The following is a 16,914-nucleotide window of genomic DNA, read 5'->3' as shown; positions in this document are numbered from 1 at the left end:
AAATTGAAATGTCAATGAAGTAGTCACAGGATGTGGTTAAGAACTTGCATTTTTTAACACCTTGGTTACTCAATACCATGTCAAATAATTCCATAATGTTGTGAAAAAAAAGATTTGTTGAGGACAATAAATGACAGTTTTTTGTCTTGTTTTACTCTATTTAATTAGAAGAATAAAGTGTCAATCAACCTATTTGGTTTCCAGAAATATTTTCTAAGTTTTGATCACCAGTGCTTTCAACTTTTAAAATCTGAACCACTATAATTAATGCTATTCCAGCAGTACATACCTTGTATTATACGTAAGTTGCTAATTCCATGCTGATCTCAGAGGTTTTCTTCAATTAGACTGTGGAGATGTCAAGTTCAGTTTTCATCTATAGCAGTATTATTTATATTTTTTTAAAATGTTTTACAAAAATGTCTTAGAGTTATCACTATCTCTTCCTTGGTCTGAATCTGACCAGCATGGAAGGTATTTAAGGAACCATAATAGAGAAAAGAACTTGTGGTTCCGTTAGCATCACTTGTATTTGTGTGTGTTGCAGTACAACCTTGAGTACTTGGATGCAAGCCATAACCACGTGATAACCCTGGAGGGGTTCAGAGGTCTGATGAAACTGAAGCACTTGGACTTGAGCTGGAACCAACTGAAAAAATCGGGGGATGAAATAAATATGTTATGTAAACACACCGCAAGCCTTCTCACTCTCAATATTCAGCATAACCCATGGCAAAAGGTATGCAACTGGCACGTTGATGCAGAAGCAAGCATTTCTATTTTTAGAATCCTTTTCTGACTGCTTTCCAAGTGGAAAGTAGCCAGAGCTGAGTAAGTTATATTCTCTCTGGACTCTTTAACACTATTGAAAGTTGAATTTTTGTAGTCATCACAGCAACCCAATGTTTCTGCGAGAGAAGGTAATCATTTCATATTGTTTTGTAAACAATTTATTATAGTTTAAGAGCTTAGTGAGGTTTACTAAAGCTCTTAAGCAGTAGTTTTTAAGGGGGGATTGATGTCATCGCTCATTTACAAACCCGCAAGATCTCACTGTTCTGTGGTGCAGGAGCAAGAATACTATAATATGGTGAGTGAAGCGTGCTGTCAGGAAGGAAACACAACTTACATACATCCTCATGGATGAAAAATGGGTTTCACAGTTATGCTTTACATTGTTTATTATTTGCATTATTGTATATGGTAAATTCAAAAATCATGTCTCCCAGACCTGCTTTATAAAATCTTACTGTTAGGAAAGGAAATGTGGTGAAATGTTTTTATCACAAATATATAATTCATGCCAAGTTATTTTAATATTCAGTTAATGTAATTTTCTGCATATATTTAAATTAAGCCTCAAATTTCATAATTTCAAGTATCTTCCTTATTTTTTTAAAAGGATATAATGTTGTGATCAATATTTTAAGAGTCTAAATAATGATTATTTTCATTACATTGACCACATCACTAAAATTATATGTTGCATTTCTCTTCTTTTGTTCAGTAAAACTGAAGAATGCTTTCCTTTGCCAAAGCAGACTTTCTGGGTGATACCAGTACAACTGTATCCCCGTTGCCAACTTGGGCACCAACGGCTAAAGAGCTGTGTTGGATCCATTTGGGGTTTACTGGCTTCCTGCTGATCTAGATAAACAGGATTGCTGTAGCTGGAGTCCTAACACTTCTCACCACCATCACTTGTCAACAGTTTATGGGATTATTTGCCCCTCTCTTAAGGGTGGAATCATCCCCCTTCAAACAAAACAACTCTTCAATAGAATTTTATTTCAGCTGTGATTTCAAGAATTAAGTCAAATCTCTTTTAGATACATATAGCAAGCTGGGAGATATATGATGTTGAATTTTATGGAAAGGAACAAATAAGCACTCCTTTCTATGCCATAATATACGGAATATTCTGTAGAAATTAACGTTTCACTATTTTTCCCAAGCGAAACACATTGAGACTGAGTGTTATTGGCAGATTAAAGACTCTTACGCATTTAGATGGAGTCCTCATCACTCAAGAAGAAGCCCGAGCTGCTATGAGGTTTATTGCCAGAACCAAGATTACTCAGGTTGGATTTTCCTGTTTTATATTTATTCAACTATTTAAACACAGAGACGATACTTCTTATACTCATTTTCTATATCCTTAAAGTTTTTATTCCCTCTTAGAATGTGAATAAAAACTAAATGATAGCAGTTGTTCCATATGGTGTTCTGTTTATATATAGTCCTTTTAGTGTATGAATTCCCCTGGTAGATTCTTACACTATGCCAAAAATACCTCCAAGGTAACTTTTTCCTTAGTCACCCAAACTCACCAGAATCCCACATGAAAATAAACAGCTTTCTGAGGCGAGGGTAAGCTTTAAGGCTATGAGAAAGCATTTAGTGAATTTTTAACTTAGTGTTGACATTATGTGTCTGACTGAAAGGAACAAATATTAAGACTAGGTGAAGGAAATGCCTGTGTTATCTAAATGGGAAATATCATACTATGTTCAAAGTAGCTTCAACATCCTAAATATCACCATTCTGGCTATTTAGTTACCACTTTTTGGTAGGCTATTTGAGAATTGATTCCTTAAAGAATGCATTATTTGAATTTGGATCTATTTAAACTGAAGACAGGTAAACTTTGTTGATGAAATTGTAGCATTTTCCAAAACAACAACAACAAAAACAGAATTTTATCCTGCCAGAAATCAAAATCTGCTAAAATCCTTAAAGACATACTAATAATCACGCAGAGCTGGACAAATATACCAATAGAACAGCATCAAGACATGGCACATCTGTAGAGAAGCAACAAGCAGGAGAGCTGTCTTTGCAGACTGGGAGGCTACTCAGTTAAATGCACTGCAACAAGTACATCATGGACTTCATTGTAAAAGGCAAAGTCAGAAATGTTTTAGAAGAACAATCAGATTATGATCTTAAACTAAGAAAGAATTTACTAGGCAACAAAGAACATAAACCATAAAAGATTGGATTTGCATGCAGTACATATATTTTTCTCAAAAGATATCATAAAGAAGTGAAAAGGTGGAGTCAGTGTTGTGGTTTAATAGACTAAGCCTCTAGAATCCTGTATGAGGACTGGTTTGAGTCCTGGCTGTTCCACTTCTGATCCAACTTCTTGCTAATGCACTGGAAAACCAGCGGAAGAGAACCTAAACGCATGGGCTCCTACCACCCACGGGGGAGATGTGGATGGAGTTCTGGGCTCCTACTGTCCACTCTACTCATCCCTGGCCATTGTGAATATTGAAGAAATGAATCAACATATAGAATATTCTCTCTCTCTTCAGAAAAGAAAAAATTTAAAAGGTATGTATTAAAAAGGGAAATTTTCAGACAAACAATTAAAAAATACATGTTACATATCAAGAATGTGTAAGAAATAAGGCCACTGGCCCAGAATGATGGCCTAATGGCTAAATCCTCACAACCACCAGGATCCATATGGGCACTAGTTCATGTCCTGGATGCTCCACTTCCCATCCAGCTCCCTGCTTGTGGCCTGGGAAAGCAGTCAAGGACAACCCAAAGCCTTGGGACCCTGCACCCACGTGGGAAACCCAGAGGAGGCTCCCAGCTTTTGGCTTCGAATCACCAGCCATTGTGACCACTTTGGGAGTGAACCAGCAGATGCAAGATCTTTCTTTATCTCCTTCTCTCTCTAAATGTGCCTTCCAAATAAAAAATAAATTTTCCAAAAAAAAATGGAAGAAATAAAGCCACCAATCCGTCAGAAAAACAAGGAAAAGATTTTGAAGAAATCAAGTCCGTTAACTTAGGAGAAGATACTTTGCCATTTTAGTATTCAAGAAAATGAACATTAATATCACAGTGAAATATGAATTTTTGACAGTTTTATGGATTTGAAAACGCTGTAATTGAATAGAAAGTGTATACAGATTATTCAGTTTGTGTAAAGCTCACATATGCAACAGTATAAGTGAAACGTTGTTTACGCGCACAATGTCAGACTATAAGGAAAGCATGTGGATGGTAGATGAAAATTTGAGATGTGATCACTTCCAAAGGGAAGGAGTTGAAAAGGCCCCCAGAGAGCTGGGAGGGTGTTAGTAATATTCTGGCCTCTTAGCTGGTTTCATGAGTGTATTATATAGGTGTTTGTATTATAGCCACAGCCTTACAAACGCTTTCCAGTAATGGTTCAGTATTTGCTAAAACAAAAAAATGAATAATTAAAGGTATATTCAGATATTATAGATAGAAGATAAAGGATATACCAGATATTGAGATAATTTGTTGGGTCAGTCATCTCCCCTAGGAAACAACACCTTCTAACTAACTATATAAAATAAATCTCTGAATTGCAATTTCATTTACTCATCCGGTCTTTTTAAAATTTTATTAGTTATCTATTTTGCGACATTGTAGTATTGAAGAAGAGAGACCACGAGTCCTTACCATATGGCCTTCTGCAAAAATTCTGACACAAATTTCCAAGCTGGGACCTCATGCACATCTGAGTGGAAACTGGTACCTAAAGGTAAATGCTAATTCCTAAGCCTAATACAAAAATCTGAGTGCAATTGACTTCTCAAGTCACCCTCCATCAGTGTGTCATACCGTGTCAATGGAGGAAACCTGAAATAGGTTAAAATAAAAGGAGGAAACAGAAAGATCTGCCCTCGTAGCAAGTAGTGGAAGCTTTAGTTATAATGTTGGGCACTAGATGTCCAGAACTTATCTGCAAAACTGAAACTTCACACCCCTTGACCAACATCTCCCCATTTCTCCTTACTCCTAACCCATGGAAAAGCACCAATCTACTTTCTGCTTCTGTAAGTTTTATTGTCTTAAATTCCACATAGAATTAAGACCATGGCAGTATTTGATTAACAGTGTATGCATGTATGTGTGTGTGTATTTATATATGTGGGTATATACCTTAAATATGAGCAATTTAAAAGTGTCAATTATTCCTTAGTAAATTTGGAAAAATAAAAATGATAGTGTCATTATTAGAAAAAAGTTGTGATAAATTGATCACAGTCCAAACAATAAAAATTAAGTAGTAAGGTCAAGTTATGGATAGGTATGTGGTGGGAATTAAGCCTCAATTTAGATTTAGGATAAAGGCACAATTGTAAGCTAACGGGCAAATTCTGATGCTAGATCACCGGTGCAAACAAACAGTGAAGAATTAAAAACAAAACGTGGATGATAAGCAGTAAGGAAGCTTGGCAAGGAATAGGCAAGGCGGAATTTAGCCAACGAAGAAAGCCACCCAGTACCAGCAACTCCCTACTGCCGAGGTTGCCTTATACCTCTTGCCAAAGATAGAAAGTGGCCCGAGACGAGGCCTTGAAGGTAGAAGATGTTAGAGGCATTATGTTTACTGTGGAATATATTACTGTTAACTGTGCTGCAGTTCCGGTAACAGCCTTGGATGAACTCACAGGGAGCTCCAGGATTAGAATGGCCCTGTAAACTTGCTCCAAATTGGGCCTTTCTATCTCTCCATCACTGGCTGTTGGCCAAGCATGGAAGGAGTGTGACCTTGGAGCGAGGCAGCTCTCTGCAGCCGAGGCCGTCCCCAAAGGAGCTGACAGCTGACGGCTTATTGCTGATCAGCTCAGCAGCTGAGACAAGTATTTTGCCACAGTGGAATCTGCTTGGCACATCACGGGAGTCTGTAATGCCATAAACCCCCTCTTGGAATTACAGTCTGATCAAATTTTTACTTTTTTATAAACGAAGAGCTTTGTGATAACTTTAATTCTTCAAGTAATTCTTTGATATTTACTTGCCACATTTGAATTTTCACTAGCCTTTTTAAAAAAAAATCTCATAACACTGAATGTATTTACAGGATTTAGAAGTAACATAGAATGTAAATTATTCTTTAGATAACTGCCTTAAACTTAGATGGACAGCATCTCTTTGAAATTACAAATTTAGAAAAATTAGAGAATTTGAAGTGGGCATCATTCAGCAACAATAATCTCACCAAAATGGAGGGACTGGAGTCCTGTGTTAACCTGGAAGAGCTTATATTAGATGGAAACTGCATCTCTAAGATAGAAGGTAAGATACCAAAGATTTGTCACATCTCAAAATATGTGTGTATGCACAAGAAAAGCAAAAGCTTAGTAGCACTGAGGACATAAAGTTTCCTCTAAATGTAGTTGGGTGAGAGATTAAGGGAGAGCTCATGCCTGCTGGTGCACCCCTCAGATGCCTGCTGTAGCCTCCTGCCAGGACCAGGGTGGGAGACAGGAACTCAACCTAGATATCCCACTGTCTAGATTGCAGGAACACAGTTATTGGGTCACTTACCCCTGCCCCCCCAGGATCTGCATATAGGCAGGAAGTTAGAATCAGGAGCGGCTGCCATGAGCTGTGCAACGTGGGCCTCTTAAAACCAACTGGCAGGTGTCCGCCTTGAGAACAGCAGAGAACAATATCCACAGAAGGTCAAAAAAAGTTTGGAGCAGAATATTCTAGCTACCCTTTAGTGAAAGCCAGCAGGCCTTCTCTCTTCTCCATGCTGGTGTCTCCCATCTGTTACCAAGCCGAAACATACAAATTCATGTCTGTAAAGTTTAATACAAGAATGAATGCGATATTCTTTTGTTAAAGCTTATTTTTTATACTAATTGGTGCTCAAGTAACTGTAACCATCAGGGATAGGTGAAGGCCAGCAGCAGGAGCTGAGCTGGGAGCCTGATCCAGGCCCTTTGCATCGGTTTTAGGAACCCAGTTACTCAAGTCATCACCACTGCTTCCTGTAATCTGCACTTCAGGAAGCTAGAGACAGGGACTAGAGCTGGGAGTGAGCCCAAGTGCTTCCGTGTGGGACATGGGTGTTCCAAGAGCTAGGCTAAATGCCTGCTCGTGAGGCATGCTTTCGGAAAGTGTTAAAGCAGCCCAGTTCATTGGCCAACACAGAATTAGGATTATATTTGAAAATCTAAATACTTTACCAATAAATCATATTGCCTGGAGGTTGGGAAGCAAACGCACCATATACAGTTATTGCGTGCTGTAGCAAGTATGTATTCAAATATAACATAACAGCTTTAGTAATGTCTCATGAAAAATAGACCCATGTACTATTTTAATACTGCTTAAAATCTCTGAGTCACACAGAATGGAGGATGAAAGAAGCTTTTCCCCCTCCCCTGTTCAGCTTTCCTGTAGTCTTCATTGAAGTTTATACTTAGCTGTGGCAAAAAATCAAGAGATCAGAGGACATCTCTGGAATATACCAAGTTAAATGCTTTCTTGTTTTTTTACCATCTTATTTAATACAGAAATGTTCTCTGTGTCAATTCTGTCATTTACTGTTCAATGTCTTGCTTTATTTTTTGTCATACTTACTTTTATCTTACATATCATTTTTTCCACCTTCCTTTGAACTACAGTGTTTCAATGTCATAGAAAATTTACTTGCTTGAGTCCTTTTCAAATGGTTCCTGGCTTATAGTAACCATTCAGTAATCATCTGTGAAGTAAACGAATTAACCTTTTGGATATCTTTATGATTACAATGTCTGTTAAATATTATAATCATGTTCTCTTTTGGTGATCCCATCAATTGCTTTCTTTTTTTTTTTTAATTTCATTTTGTGACTCAGTTTCACAGGCTCTGGGATTCCCCCAACCCCTCCCCATACCCTCCCCCCAAGTTGGATTCCTCCACATTGTTGCAGTAGTACAGTTCATGTCCAGTCCTGATTCCCTCATTGTGAGCATGTACCATGCATAAATTCCAGCATCTTATGTCCAGACAAGTTCAACAGTTTCATTGGGAGACCATCCCTGGTCTGAAAATATAGCTGGCAGAACATCATTCCCTCCAATGAAACTTATAATCAACATCAACAACATCAACAACAATTTACAACATTACGGAGTTAATTGGCATGATATTGAGTGACTAATATGTTAGAAAATGCAAGTTCTTAACCACATCCTTGACTACTTCACTGACACTTCAAGTTTAATTTATATACAACCGACTGCTCTACATTTTGAAATGGTTATAGGGTACTATTCAACTGTCTTGTATCTATTTTAATTTTTGTATTTAGCAGCTTATAGTACTGAAGCATGATTTTTACTGAACTTGGCGAATTTAGGATAGTCCAAACAGGCTTATAACTCTAATAAGGCATATGTTAACAATTGGAGCGCAGAACAATTTTAGGAGGGGTGTGCAGAGAAATCTGACCTACGAGGACAGGAGGAGGCTTGTATCCCAACCCTGGAGACTCCCAGATCCTCACTTAGGACTATCAGCATGGGCACCAAGGGCTATATCCCAACTGCCAAGGAGACTACTGGGAAATGGAATGCCCTTGTAGGCCAAGTTAAATGCTTTCTAACTCATTCTCAGCTGTACTACGTTCTTACCCTCCCCTCAGTTAGTGCTTTGAACCTGAAAGAAATTGAAAGAAACCTTCCATGATTTACCAGCAACTTGCTCTATTCTCAATTTCCATCTATTCACAGGAATAAATACTTCTACAAATTAAAAAATATATATCCACAAGTGTGCCCCACTTAAAAAAAATTAACAGACTGATGAATTTAATGACTGCTTATGAAGGACCATACTATTGTAATAATATGGGGAAAATCAGTCAGGGGGTGGGAATTTATGGAGGGGGATAGGGAGATCCCAGACCCTACAGAATTGTACCGTAAAATTCAAAATTTAAAAATATAAATAAAGAAAATGTTGATCTCAATGCAAAAACTACCAGTTTTTGGATAGGAGCTATTATAAAACTATTAGAAATTTAATCATCAGAATATAACAAAACATTGAGACCGCTAAAATCAGGTTCAAAGTTCCCAGAAAAACAAAGTTATTTTGTAATTTTGTAGAATATAGTTACTGCAACATAACACCAAAAATTGTCATGCATTCAAGTAACTGGGTTGTTGATATCTTACTTATTCCGTAAGGTTAGAACTTCAAATTTTTAAGGCTTTGGCTTCTCAAAGTTATTTGGTTTAAGGATGTTGCTACACTAATTCAATTTGGTCAGTATTGTCTGGTTCCTTTATTCAGAGCGCTGGAAACTAGAACATTTAATAAAATATCTGTCCCCCCAAAAAGATTTGTTTGTTATTTATTTGAAAGACAGAATTAAAGACAGAGAGTGAGAAAAAGAGATCTTCCATCCACTGGTGCACTCCCTTAAATGGCCACAAAGACTAGAAATGGGCCAGGCTGAAACCAGAGAATCTGAAACTCCATCCAATCTCCCATGTGGGTTACAGGAGCCCAAGTACTCTGCCGTCCTCTGCTGCCTTTCCAGGCACATTAGCAGGGAGCTGGATCAGAAGTGGAGCAGACAAGTCTCGGACCAGACTTCATGTGGAATGATGTGCATACAGGAGGCAGCTTAACCACTGTGCCACAAGACAACCCTTAGTGTGCACCGTGTAATTGGTAAGAGGGATATGTATGTGTTCCTAAAAGAAAAAGGAAAAGCAGTGATGTCTGTCTAGTATTCTAGAATCCCTACAGATAATTGAGCCTAGAGAAAGAGTAATTATGAAATGCTCAGCGAGCTATTTTTTTAAACTAACTTTTCAGTGCTTTTTGAATCTTTTCCTGAATTTGCTTGTTTTTCTAGGCATTTCCAAGCTGACTAAATTAACCCGCCTCAGCATAAACAATAATCTCCTGACATGTTTGGAAAAGCATGCTTTCGATAACATGCTCCATCTTCACTCCCTCTCTCTTGAGAACAACAGAATCACATCTTTGAGTGGCTTACAAAAAACTTATACTCTGATTGAATTATATATAAGCAATAACTATATTGCTCTCAATCATGAAATCCACAATTTAAAGGTGATTGGGGTGATAACTTCTTGATTTTATCATTGTGATTGTTGATAATGTGTGAATAATACATGCTCAGTGTGCGGAATTAGGAAAACATAAAGAAGATTATAATAAGACCAAGGATTGTTACGATGCATTTTAATTTGTGTATGTCTGCAGCCATATGTATGTGTAATCATGTTACTCTCAATAGGAAGGTCCCCGAGACAGGCATTTTAATACTCAACCTAAACCCGTTCCTCCTGACTAGGGTCTACTTTAGCATTCCCAGGCATCCACCAGCCCAGTTATGGGGTAGGATTCTTTAAAGTTCTCCTGTTACAATACCATTCTTGATTACCTCTCAGTGCTTGACCAGTGCCTCCCCGCCTTTCTTGCTACCTCTGCTTACATTTTGTCTCTTTAACTCCCCAAGGAAACCTCTACCTCAAGGCTCTGGTGCAGTACACTTTTACTAAAGGTTTGAACACAGTGGAGACTTTCTGGAGTGCAGACTAAGAACTTACTTCAGATGTCATGTGTGACTTCATTGCTTCTAAGTTAGGTGGCCACTTGCTAATGCTGTCTACCTTACACTGGCCCCCCTCCCGCCACCTTTTTTTTTTCCTTTTTGCTGATACAGTATTGCTAGGATGATCTACACACACACACACACACACACACACACAAACACACACACACAAATTTAAAAAAAAAAAAGGAAGAGAGAGAGGAAAAAAAAAAAGAAAAATGTGTTTTTCCTTTCTTCACTTTCAGTCTTATCCCCATTTGATTTCCCAAACAGGATTACTGCTTCTAAAGCCAGAGATGTTTCATGCTCAGTTATCTAACTCTGTCTAGAATTTCCTTCAAAACAAAGACACACCACAGTGTTTGGTTTTAAGAAGAAAGCACATATTCTATTAATACAGATTCGGCTCCCCTCCTAGAAGGCAGAGCAAGCACTTGAGTTTTACCCCTTTGCCTACTGGCAGTGTCCCTCATTGCTCTTGCATGCATGTACATATGTATGTACCGTTTGCTAAGCCATTATCCCATAATCAAGGCAGATTGTGTACAACATACCGAAGTTCCCAAGAAGACTTCACTGCTGGTGCCCGTCCACTGGAGTGTTACATCTGAATGTGTCATCTGAAAGGACAGCCCTTGTAGCTAACACACTCAGATCCTGTGACGCGATAGATAAACATTACAGTCAAAAGTGTTTACCTCTTACGGTAAAGGAAAACTTGCTGGAGTGTGATAGATGTGTAAATCACAGTATGAATTGTGTTACCCAGGGTTTATACAACTTGGTCATTCTGGACATATACGGAAACATTATTGTATGGAGTCAGGAAAACTACCGGTTATTTGTAGTATTTCACCTTCCAGAACTGAAAGCCTTGGACGGAATCTCAATTGTGAGTTATTTTATGCCCTCGTAGCATTTAGTCTTCGTTGCATTGCCGAATATTGCTTTATCACTTACCGATGGCCACACTTGGTGTTGTTCATGCGCATTTTAGATCTTGCCTGGCCAAGTTTTACTGGTCTCAATTGAGATGTAAGGGAAAAGGGGGAAGGTGTGTCTTACTTCTGTACCCACTGAATTCAGTGCCTAGCCAGTGAAGAGCATCAGCAGCCAGCTATACTAGTAGTAGAACAACCAGAACTATGGTTAAATATAAATATAGTGTGTGTGTGTGTCTGTGTGTGTGTGAGAGAGACAGAGAGAGAGAGAGAGAGAGACAGAGAGAGAGAGACAGAGAAAGAGTGTGTATATAGTAGGAGGTTAAGCTGTATTTGGGAGAATTAACTAGAGAGAAATGAGTTCACTCCATTTTTATGGAGCCAGTTAACGTGATTCTGTCGCCTGTAAGAAAGGACATCACTTACTAACTCTCATCATATAGGATCAACTAGAGACTGAGTGTGCAAAAGATTTGTTTGGTGGCAGACTGACTTCTGACATGATTTCAGAAAGACAAGGACATTCCAACTTCGTCCAAATGCAAGAGTTAAACTGGACTTCATCAACCATCAGGTACAATAATTCTATTTTCGTTTATTTTCCATGTTTTAACTGACATATCGATGGTACATATTTTATGAGGTTTCATGTAATTTTTCCATACATGTATAAGTTGTATAATATTCAGATCAAGGTAAGCATATCTCAAACACAATCATGTTATGTGCTTTTAACATTATAATTAAATATGTAATTATGGTTGTCTTTCTGAAGTTCCTACATTTGCACATCCTTTTTTAAAACTTACGTTATTTCTTCTTTTTTTTTATTTTTTACTTTTATTACAAAGTCAGATATACTGAGAGGAGGAGAGACAGAGAGGAAGTGGAGCTGCCAGGATTAGAACCAGCAGCCATATGGGATCAAGGCAAGGACCTTAGCCGCTAGGCCACGCCGCCAAGCCCAAAACTTATGTTATTTCAAAGACAGACAAATGGAGATCTCCCATCCACCGGTTCATTCCACAGTAGTCAAGTCTGAGTCGGACTAGAAGCAGAGAATTCAACTTGGGGCTCCTCCATGGGTGGCAGGGATCCAAGGACTCGAACCATCTCCTGCTGCTCCTTAGGGTACCCATAAGCAGAAAGTCCCAAACAGGAGCTGAGCTGGGTTACAGCAGGCGACATCAGGCACGGTGCCAGACACCTGTCACCACCAGGACATCTGTTCTAAATGTAACAAATAGCTTACAATATCATCCAAGATCTCATGATAGCATTAGCATAATTTGAAATGCAGTAATAATTCTTATTATCAGAAAGTCATTTAAAATGTCATCAGGAAGTGTGCATTTATCCTAGCTGTTCATATGCTCACATCTCATGTTGGAGTGCCTGTGCTTGATTTTAAACCCTGGGTCCTGACCCGCACTTCCCACTAGGCAGATCCTGGGAGGCATAAAGATGGCCTCCTGCCATATGCGTGAAAATCTTGGCTGTGTCCCCAGACCTTTGCTTTGTGCCTGGCCTGGCACTGCCCAGCTCTGGCCTTCACAGGCAGCTGGGGGGTGAACCAGCCAACAGCTCTGCCTGTATGCCTGTCTCTCAGGCAATAAATACTTTGTGTAATTATCAACTTATTTCTCAGATTCTGTGTTTCGCTTTTACTTTACAATCAAATGTTAACGTCAGAACCCACTTGGTTGCTCTTCGTATACTACCACTGAAGTCCAGTCAATGCTATCTTATTTCACGGCTGCTGTCACTTCGCCTCCTGGCTAATTTCTGTGGATCCTGTTTAGTTCTGGAACTTGTCCTCTCTGACACATGAAAATGTTGACTTCTCTTTTCTTGTACTTCTGGTCTCCACCCCCTCCCCAACCCCCCGTACTTTCATATTACTGATTTTTCTATGAACTTGTCATGTTTCTTCTGAGTTCTTACTTTGTGAATTTTAGCCTGTCCTCTCATCTTCTTTTCCCCCTCTGTGCTGTTCTCTTTTAATTCCTTCTCCATGTCTCTCATGTTTTTAAAATTCAATACTCTTTGTGGAAAGCTCTACCTTTAATTTATGTCTATCTCCAAATTCATCATTTTTAGCCTTCCTCTAAATTGTTCTGTAGGAGGTAACACCTACATGTAGTTGCCCAAGCTAACAATCTAAGAAAAAATCTGAATAATTGCTTTCTAACCTTTGTCCTTCATTTTCAATTCATCATCGAGTTCTACAGACTATATGGTGGTGTATGTCTCATAATTCCTTCATCTTTTCACTGTCACTGCTGTTGGCTTAGGTTCAGCAGTGGACTATTTTAGAAACTCTATTAATGGTCTGTTGGTTGTTTATCTTACAAAAGCCTCTAAAAATGTGAGTATATCCATATTGCTTTGTAAAATGCAAGTTTCATCCAATTACTTACTTCTCAACATTGTCCAGTGGCTTCCCATTGTCTATAACAGAATAAAATTTAGAACTCCTCTCTGTGGCCTAGAGTAGTTTCCACTTGATGTAACCCTGGTCTCTACTGCCCATGAGTCATCATAACTTGGAAATTCTGAAATACCTTAGCTCCTGAATCTCAGTATAAAATAAATGTACCTCTTGCACTGCCTGGAACTGTCTGAACTCTCCTGACAGACACTTTAAAAGTTTCACCTCAAGTTCTTTCTCCTCTGCGATGTCATCCTCTACCAAATCAATTTTGTCAAATATGGGAATGTTTTCCTTCTCTAAAATGCCACCTCACCTAGCTATAATCACAACTCCCCTTCTTATTTTAATCTTCGGAGCTCCCACTTGAAATTCTTGAGGACAGAGTTCTCCCTTCTGTGTTATAATTTTTCTAAACATACCATCTGCACTTAGAAAATACATAAAGGAAATATGCTGAATTACTGATCTTCATAAAGGTATGTCCTCATGTAAACTTCGGGTCCAGGAGTTAAGTTTTAAGAAGTGATTCAAGGGCCCGGCAGCGTGGCCTAGCGGCTAAAGTCCTCGCCTTGAAGGCTCCGGGATCCCATATGGGCGCCAGTTCTGGTCCCGGCGGCTCCACTTCCCATCCGGCTCCCTGCTTGTGGCCTGGGAGGGCAGTCGAGGACGGCCCAATGCCTTGGGACACTGCACCCGCGTGGGAGACCCTGAAGAGGTTCCAGGTTCCCGGCTTAGGCGCGCACCGGCCCGTTGCGCTCACTTGGGGAGTGAATCATCGGACGGAAGATCTTCCTCTCTGTCTCTCCTCCTCCTCTGTGTATATCTGGCTGTAATAAAATGAATAAATCTTTAAAAAAAAAAAAAAGAAGTGATTCAAGAGAAATGATTTAGCTGTGTGATCCTCTGTTCAAGGCAAGATGAAGGCAGAACAGTTGGAATCAAACGATCTGTTTAATTATTAAAACATCGTACAAATGAAATGCCATTGACTCTTCAGGTCATCCCCCAGAGAAGTCTGTTTTTAAAGATGCTAGCTGCGTCTCTTTTTCTTTTCCCATTCCCGATTTCTTTCTGGCATTTTAGAAATAACAGACTTCACATTTATCCTCTGGAGTTTCTAATCTCAATTTATGATTTACCATATCAACTTCACAATAATTTCATGAACTTGTATGTGGATTTATATTAAAAGGAATGTTTGTTTTTATAAATTTCTCTTGTAATAGTGTCATGTTTGTGAGGTCATAATATTTTTTTGAAAGCAATAAAAATCTTTCCTTTTCTTAAACATGAGCCCAACAAAAATATGTACTTGCCTCGTCCCCTGATACACGTTTTACACTGAGGGGTTTAGTATTTCCCATATTTGTCACGTGAGATTTTTTAAAGATGCCTTTGGAGATTATTCACGGAGAAACTCAATGTTTTTATATTTGCATGGCCTATGGTTATTTTCTATATCTAATATTTGCTTTGTCTAAATTCAGAACTGTGGATTTAATTCCCATTGACCAGTTTAGAAATGTGTGTAATGTGAATCTCCAGAACAACAATCTGACATCCTTCAGCGGATTGATCTATCTGCCCAATGTAAAGGTGAGTCATTCTGAAATCTTCCGTCAAGATTTTTAATGCAAGTTGTAACCTTTTCCACTTTGGGTTGAATATGCATTTTCATACGATTAAAATCGAGAAGTACGGGTTTTGATTTGAGCTGGTTTCAACACTGCTGACCACAGTTTCTGTGTCTTGGATGCAGAAGATTTTCTGTGGAGTAGGAGAGGGGGTAGAAGGAAAGGAAGAGGGGGCCTGATTCCAGAAGCAGCCTCCTTGTCTCCCTTTCTACTGCCTAAACTTGGCCATCTCCTAAGGCTCTTTCAACACAGGAAAGCAGCCATACCTAAGGAGTATTTTATCCATGGCAGGCTTGAAGAAATTAGCAGTGCAGACTGAGAAAGCTTAATAGCTTTCTAAGATCTCAATTATTTTATTTGAAGTATTGTAATTTCCCAACGTGTCAGATGATTTTTTTTATAAATGTATTACAAACTAAATCCAAAGGCAGGCACTTGGCACAGTGGTTAAGATACCTGTTAGCATGCCAGCATAATCATGTGCCAGTTGCAGCTTATGCTCCTGGTCCCATTCTAACGTGCGTAATTGGAGACTGCAATGATGACTCGGGGAACCGGGTCCTTGCCACCACGTGGGTAAACCCGGTTGAGTTCCCAGCTCTAGCTCAGTTGTTGCATTCATGAACAAACAGAAGGGAGATCTCTCGTTTCTTTTGTTTCCCTCTGTCTCTTTCACATAAATAAAAATTAAAACAATACAAATGACTTGTAACATGACATTTTATCATTTCTAGTACTAATGTGCATAGTTTAAGTTTTATCCACTTCATTTTAGGTATTTCCTATGATGTCTGATTATGATTTTTTTCCTAAAGGTTTTATGCCTCAACTATAATCATATTGAATCAATCATGCCCAGACTCAAGCCTCAGACTCACTTAAGCAATAGACAACTACTCCACCAGAAAGTGGCTTCAAGTGGCTATGGGCAGCATGGGACTTCTAAAATCAACAGGTACTTTTTTGTTTTAACTATAAACAACTTTAGTTGGGAATGTAAACAGCAATTAGTCCTATTAATAAGAGTAATGACACATTAGCGAACACAGCTTTTTGAATGCTTATTTAATAGTTACATGTCAGAAAATAAGCTTCATAAATCAACCCAAAATATTTCCTTGTCATTGTCTTTCCATATCTTCTATTTCATAGCTATATTGTAAGTAGGAGAAGAAGTAAAATATATAAATTCTTGTATGTTTATGACCCTGTGTTTCTTTTTAAGGCTGGTATATAATTCACATGCCGTGGGTACCATTTAATGAATTTTAGTGTATTTACAAAGTTGCACAGCCATTTCTACTGTATAATTGCAGAACATGTTCATCAACCCACAGAGGAGTCCTTTACTTTGGCTTCTTTCAGCATTTATTTCTGAATGACTTGTCTGGTCACTTGATACCATAGCACCAATAGAAATGATTTTTTAAAAATCCAATGGCAAAAAACAAACAAAAAGAGAGAGCAAGAAAGAAGTGCCTGTTTGTATCAGTACTGTTGGAAACACTTCTCTGTCAAGCTTTGTTTTGTATCTTTGTCAA

The 16,914-nt window shown here is 38.5% G+C and overlaps 1 protein-coding gene across 2 annotated transcripts in view; it reads left to right on the top strand.

Moving 5' to 3' along the window:
- The window catches only part of LRRC9 (leucine rich repeat containing 9), an 85,805-nt gene that overhangs the window by 51,346 nt on the left and 17,545 nt on the right, over positions 1 to 16,914 (top strand). Inside the window, exons 18-26 of one of the 2 annotated variants that reach the window (XM_058655542.1) lie at positions 548 to 739; positions 1,956 to 2,081; positions 4,397 to 4,531; positions 5,895 to 6,072; positions 9,639 to 9,859; positions 11,134 to 11,256; positions 11,749 to 11,879; positions 15,227 to 15,335; positions 16,189 to 16,328. In XM_058655542.1, the coding sequence (XP_058511525.1) occupies positions 548 to 739; positions 1,956 to 2,081; positions 4,397 to 4,531; positions 5,895 to 6,072; positions 9,639 to 9,859; positions 11,134 to 11,256; positions 11,749 to 11,879; positions 15,227 to 15,335; positions 16,189 to 16,328 (1,355 nt within the window). Of the gene's footprint in view, positions 1 to 547; positions 740 to 1,955; positions 2,082 to 4,396; positions 4,532 to 5,894; positions 6,073 to 9,638; positions 9,860 to 11,133; positions 11,257 to 11,748; positions 11,880 to 15,226; positions 15,336 to 16,188; positions 16,329 to 16,914 lie in introns of those variants that run through there. The other variant, XM_058655543.1, reaches the window with a different exon arrangement.

The sequence above is a fragment of the Ochotona princeps genome, chromosome 26, assembly GCF_030435755.1.
Source record: "Ochotona princeps isolate mOchPri1 chromosome 26, mOchPri1.hap1, whole genome shotgun sequence".
Lineage (NCBI taxonomy): Eukaryota > Metazoa > Chordata > Mammalia > Lagomorpha > Ochotonidae > Ochotona > Ochotona princeps.
Note: the sequence above shows the minus strand (reverse complement) of the source record. Positions and strands in the feature narration are given on the sequence as shown.